The sequence below is a fragment of the Rhagoletis zephyria genome, unplaced genomic scaffold, assembly GCF_001687245.7.
Source record: "Rhagoletis zephyria isolate East Lansing unplaced genomic scaffold, Rhagoletis_zephyria_1.1 Rzeph_scaffold_22881, whole genome shotgun sequence".
Taxonomy (NCBI): domain Eukaryota; kingdom Metazoa; phylum Arthropoda; class Insecta; order Diptera; family Tephritidae; genus Rhagoletis; species Rhagoletis zephyria.
In genome coordinates, this window is record NW_016179939.1 from 1 (window position 1) to 7,012 (window position 7,012).

General features: G+C 32.7%; 1 protein-coding gene across 1 annotated transcript; it reads left to right on the plus strand.

The window, feature by feature from the left end:
* Positions 1 to 1,761: 1,761 nt before the first annotated feature.
* On the plus strand, positions 1,762 to 6,997 carry LOC108381539 (peptide transporter family 1-like; the record flags this gene model as incomplete). Its single annotated transcript, XM_017637952.1, has 4 exons — positions 1,762 to 2,171; positions 6,198 to 6,276; positions 6,359 to 6,587; positions 6,675 to 6,997. Coding segments are annotated over exons 1-4 (718 nt in total), but the record flags the coding sequence as incomplete, so codon positions are not given.
* Positions 6,998 to 7,012: the final 15 nt, after the last annotated feature.

Below are 7,012 nucleotides of genomic sequence, written 5' to 3' on the forward strand. Positions count from 1 at the left end.
ATTTACAAACACCTAGCAGCCTCATTGAGATAAACCAAATGCTTACACTGTTCATACATATCTTTGCAAATAATTCAATATTAGTTGAAAAATCATCGAATTTTGGGCAATTAACAATTTCAGCATTTAATACTAAGTAATTTTAAATGGATGGAAAAGACATCTGCAAAAGAAACATATTGACTTTGAAGTGCTTTATGCCAAATGCATTTTAAAATAGCTGAAATAAAATGCTGACTGATGCTTAGGATATCGAAATGTTAAAGTCAATAGTTCGTTCCAGGGAAGAAAGTCAGATCTTCAACCAGTTGTGGTGGGTAAAAAACTGGTTAAACATAGATATTTAAATTAGTTTCTTTCAGTACTGGGGATTTATATATATACATATGTGTGTGATACATACAGGGCAAATGTAATTATCTCCGGTGGATTTTGAACTTTGTGTGCCCTTCAAACCATTTTTTCAGAGTATTCTAAATTGTAGTGAAATTTTAAAGAGTTTGTAATGATATCAACCGATTTTTTTGTCGAATTTTGTAAACTGAAATGAATTGTGCACACTTCGATTTTTTACGAAATTTCGGAAGAAAATCGGTAAAGAAATGAAAATAATGCTGCTATGTGAAGAATTTCTTGCAGAAGTTTCTCAGAATTTTCTTTATTTTTCGTGCAGAAATTTCTTTACGAGTTCGTGTCAACCACTTCATATAATTGAATAATCGTAAAATAAATCGTTACAGAAATGAGATACTCCTAAAGATTTCGTTAAGATTTCGGGAATTTTTTTAATTCTGATGCATATACATACAGTGTTGCACATATCATTTTGGACTAATTTATGTTTAGTTATGAATTTTTACGATTTATTCAATTAAAATACAGTTCATTCCTTAACAAATACCAAGCTTAAAACTTTTAGAACAAAGTTTCAAAGTATTTTCTCAGAAGTGTTAAATTTTTTTGAAGAATGCAATTTTATAGCCCATTAAATTTTGGCTGATGTGAAGGTTTCAAATGGATAAAAATTACCGTTGATTTTTTCGATTTTTGTTTTTTGCCTAAGGTGTTGCAGTTTCTTCCGTATAAACATAAATTGTGTTTATTCGTTATATGAAAGCAAATGCGCAAAAAGATTCTAAAAAATCTGCGGTAATTCTTAGCCATTTGAAACTTACATGTTATTTCACTAGAATTGAAAGGGCTGTAAATAAAATCGTATAGTTCAAAAAATTTCAACAAAAGTTTGAACAAAATTTTTTTTTGTTCTTTAGTGTTCTACAAGCTTTTCAATGAAATGAACTGTATTTTAATTGGAAAATCTTAAAAACTAATAAATATTTAAACATAAGTGGCAAACAATACCATTTTAAATTTGGTCCAAAACGATAATTCAACACTGTACATACTTAGTATTTATGTACTTATGTACTTACATATACCTCATGAAGTCAATTTAACGTAAGGCTGAAATCACAGTGCACACTACAAGTATTAGCACAGCTTTGAACGTGCGATTCTTAAATTTCGCTTTTAGTTTTGCCTTTGAGCTTTGGATATTTTATTATTTATTTATTTGCGCTTTTTTATTCACCTTTTCTATTTACCAAACGTTCGTCGGCGGTCTGCTAATGACGAAAAGACAAAAACTGCGTAAAGCACTAATGGGAGCAAACTTTAAACTTTTTTAAGTATAAAAAGCTTTTGTCTCAAAGCAAAAAATGTCAAAANAATCATGCGCAGTGCCGTTACAGTCTGTCTTTGAACGCGGAGCCGTTAAGATCGACCGACTAGAGCTTAAAGCGAGGGAGAAAAGCTAATATTTATATGTATATTTTCATTCACTTTGATTGATGATTTATTTGACAGCCTGCAAAGTGTTATTTCATAGCTTTTGTTTTCGTTGCAGTGGCTACTTTTTCGGGTGATTTTTTTTTTTTATTTTTTTTAACGAGTGTGCGTTGTTAACAAACCGTTTCTTAAACAGATGTGCTCATTTTACGCATTGGTTTTTTATCAAATAAATATATCAGTTATTGTTTACTAAACATTTAAGTGTCGAAGTATAAAACTATTCTCACAACAAAATGGCTGATGTGATTGAGAAGGTAAACGCCGCTGAGTGCGAAGAAATCGCAGAGCTTGAGCAAAACAAAAGCCAAATTGAAAAACGGGTGAGTTAGCAGAGGTTAAACGAAACGGAGCAGTGGGGTGACAAAATATGTAAAGCAGTTTGTGTGTACCTATAGTATTTTGAAGTACAATAACCATTAAATATATGCGTATAACAAACGGGTTATGCCAGCCGCATTTAAAGGGAAATAATCAAATTTCACAATTGAAAGTGTGCCAAAACCGGACTGTTGACAATCTAATAAAATAACTTATAAGCTGAATTAATGAGTAAAAATTAGAGCTTTTGTTTTCAGATATTCATTTGCAACAGTAACTCACCCACCATTTTCTTTCTTTGAAGTCAAATTCACCTAAGTTTATTTTCTAAAACACCACACTTGTTTTACTTGTATGTCATTGCAACGTCACCTACAATTTGTTGTCAATGCTAATCACGATTTTTGTAGCTTACTTCCGTACAAGCAGATTCAGCAAAGGCCTACAACGTTAATTAAATAAATTCTACACTCGTTTTAAAACCTTTTTTTAGCATACTATAAACGGTAGTCGCTTATTAATGAGTTTTACTGCAGTTAGTTTACCTTACTTACCTTGGTCAATAACCCTTGTTTGCATATAATTAGCTTTGTCTTAGAGCAGAAGCTCTGCCTATGTGAACTGCTGTCAATGATGTTTACGCCCCCCTCCTAACTACTATGTGTCTACTAATTTATTCATTTTGGGTGAGCCAAGGTTAAGTTGTCTCGGTGTTTTCTAAGCGATTTCTTAAATGAAAACCGGAACCATACTCAAAAAAAAGATAGAAAATCTGATTAAAAATTTGAAAATTTATTGAATTTTCGCTAGTTTTGCACAAAGTTTAGAAATTTCATTTTTATTTTTTTTTTTGTAGGGTGGACCATATTTTTATACAAAATCGCCGGAAAAATGTTAGAAATATAATTGTTGCATTTATTGTGGAACATTTGCTGTGCCAATACTTTGTTCCGGCAGTGTATGTACATACGCAAATATTTAATCAATAAAAATAGTATTTCAATTTTTTAAATTTCTTCAAAACTCATAAAAAATAAAAAAAAAGCTTGCTGAATACAAAGAATTAACTTGGTGGGCAAAAGAAAACTGCGTGGTGTACTTTTGCCACAAAAAAGCTTCTTATAAAAGCCATTTGCGTTTGGAGACGGATACATTTATACTCGATTGTTCACGCTTAAGACCATAACAAAAAGTTAAAAACTTCGTATTTCTTAGTTTTTGACTTTTATGGCAGAAGCTATATCTAAAATTTACCAAATAGATTGTATTTATTTTAAAATCTTTTGTATGTCTGTTGAAATGTAGTTTATAGACTAGTAAATAAGCTTCTAAACCGTTTGAGCGCGAATTCCAAAAAAAAAAACGGGGAGTTGACACTGAGCCGATATACCGCCAAAAACACATGCGAAATAAGATTATATAGATTTTAAGATGGAAAACTCAGGAAATATAAATTCGCTGAACAAAAAATACCTTGACGTATCAAATGGACTTTGAAAATAGCTGCTTTCCTTTTTTTGACATGAAAACCGTATCCAATGAAATTTTGAAAAGTTTTAAACACATTTTTTTGCTGTACTTGCATCAAGGAATCCATTTCGATAGTCACAGGCTCCGAAAAATACATTTCAAAGATTAAAAAAAATGAATATTCTATTTTGAAGGACATTTAATAGGTCTCCTTGAACACAGAATTACCATTATCTTAAAAATGATCTTCAAAGGTAAAAGCTTTGATTTTTAGCCCTTTTTTTTAACTGAAAACAGCATGTAGTGAACTTAAAAAAAAAAAAAGCTTAAGGTGCGTTTTTCGATTTATTCGACAATGAACGCTGATTCCTTGAGACGGAAGAACGGCAAAAATATATGTATTTAGCAAGTCCCTTGCATACTGCTTTATAATCAAAAAAGGAAAAAAGAATACCCTCTATTTCTGAAAGTCAATGTAATTTTTCACCCAACGAGATTATTTTTTCTGAATTTTCCATCTCAAAATAAATTACAATAACGTTACATTTATTTCGCTTTTTGTCCTAGTTCTCGACAGATTCAAATTTGTCGCAAAAATAGTACATTTAGCACACTATTGGCCGCTGTGGTATTATTTACATATATACAAATATATAATGCAAATCGAATTAAATTTAGGAAACGTTTTGGTTGCTGAAAATTAAATACTTTAATACCATTTACTCGAAGCGTAACGCTGGAGTCGATATAAGTACTACAGTTCTAAATATTGTAATTATGGTCGGATTTTATTGAAATTAAATGCAAAATAGTTACGTAAATAGAAGCATTATAGTCCAACATTAATAAGTACGGACTATGAAGGCCAAACGAGATTCAAATTCAGAACGAAAAGCGAAGGTCCCTATTTATACTATCGCACCTCAGTACATAAAGTTCGAAAGTTTATTGACAACTTTCCGAATTATGAATTAATTGACTAGAAAAAAGTAGTTTTGTGTACCTTTTGTTTAAGGCAAAGCATTCATTTACGCCTATTTTATGTGCGTTTAGTCGCTTTAAGTCTTTCAAGTTACGCAGTATTTTCATTTCGAAAGTTATAGGAAGGAAGTTTTTACGCACATTCAAAGTTGTGAATATAAAGCACCTTTTTAACAAAAGCTTACAATTTTACAGGGGCTAGGTTTTTTTTTTGTTTTCATTGGGTTACATTTTTTGGTGCTGAAATTGAGCGATCAGTGGTTTAATGTACATACATACATATATACACGTTTACATGTATGTAATTGCAAAAAAGGGTTAAAGTAATTGGGCGTTTTTGAGCTGTTGAGATGCCTTGCAAACTGAAGTGAGAAAATTGTTTCGTAAAAGAGTAAAAATATCCAATTTCGTTGTAAAGTTGTGAAAAATGTTTTTTTTTGGAATTTTGTTTAAATGCCACACAGTGTTTGTTGCGCGGTTAATACAAGTGCTAGTTGTTGTTGTATGAGTGATTTACTGCTGCGGTTATGAAAAGCTCACATTTCAAGTTCATTCTTGTGTATATGTAAATATTTAATTAGTTTTCCATCTAAATCTGTCAGAGTTTTACCCTTCTGATTTGTATTTAAATCCATCTGTTATTAGAAATAGGAAAATTTCTATTGCATTACGTTTGTAATCAGCTTTTGTAATTAGATTTGCCAATTATTCCATCAAGCAATAATGAGACATGCTGACATATGCACTTGTAAGGTAGAAATACTAGTAGCTGCAAATGTGTTTTAATCGAAGCTCATTATTCATATTTTTTTTTTTGTGTTCAGATATTTTAATTAAGAGAATTAGGAAGAACTAACATTTTGCATACCGAGGTAGCCTAGTGTTTTGCGGCTTTAACTCTTACACGATGGGAGCTGGCTTCGATTTCTCGAGAAATGGTTAAACCTTGATAGGCAATGACGAACCCTCGAGTGCATTTCTGCTTTGAAAAAGCGTCTACCATTTGTAGGTGGTGTATAACTTTAGACCAAAATTTGTACGAGGAGCTAGCACAAACGCAAAGTAAAAATGTGTGATCACCAAATTTTAATTTTTTATTCGCCATTTGTCAGCTACATTCAATTATTCACATATCTGGCAATCAATCATCAACTTGCCAACATCAACAACAATACTTTTTTTTATTTAAGATATAATCATGCATTTCATAAAGATGTACATACATACATACATATGTATGTATGTATGCCGCTGTTGTGCAAACAAATTTTTTTCGTTCCATTGTAACATTTGCCACTGTTTTCATCATTCATTGCCAGTCAACATTTGGTCACAAGTACCGAAACCAGTTTTAATTTTCTTTATAAAATACCAAATTTTTGTGCGCGTCGCACCAAGCAAATTGCAAAAACAGAAAATTGTTTACCCCAACAAATGTTTATATGTATGTATGTGCTTATTGTCTTTTACCAATACTTGACTGTTGACATACATACGCACACTCTTAGCAATATATATTAACTACAAAAAAAAAAATAACTCTCTTTATCACTTTGTTATTCTTTTTTTCACTGCAGCCAACGGAGTATCCCAAATCGGTTGCATTCATTATCAGCAATGAGTTCTGTGAACGCTTCAATTATTATGGATTGCGAAGTAAGAATCAGTCAATGAACTCCGCTTACTTTCACCCAATACGAAAGCATTTATTTTTATTAACTTTTGCCTTTTTTATTAGCGATTCTCGTGCTGTACCTCACCACAAAATTGCACTACGACAAGGATACGGCGACCGTGCTCTTCCACATATTCTCCATGTTGGTGTATTTGTTTCCGATAGTTGGCGCCATTATCGCCGACAGCTGGTTGGGCAAATTCAGAACCATTCTATATTTGTCTATGGTGTATGCCTTGGGTGGCGTGATTGTATCGCTGGGTGCTATTCCATTGCTGCACCTGCCCGTAAAGTGAGTATTGCAGATGGAGCACATCTCAATTTCAGCAAAATAGAAAAGTTACGAAATACTAAATTTTTGAATTCTATTATTTTTTAGAGAAATCACTATACTCGGTCTGACGCTGATCGCGCTCGGCACCGGTGGAATTAAGCCGTGCGTTTCAGCATTCGGCGGCGATCAATTCCGCATGCCCGAACAAGCGAAACAACTGGCCACCTTCTTTTCGCTTTTTTATTTCGCCATTAATGCTGGATCCACCATCTCCACCACAATCACACCCATCCTCCGTGAGGATGTGCACTGCTTCGGTGATAAAAATTGTTTTTCATTGGCCTTCGGTGTGCCAGCTGTGCTGATGTTGCTATCCGTAGTGATCTTTGTAGCCGGCCGGAAATTGTATGTTGTTAAGCCACCTGCTGGCAATATGATATTCG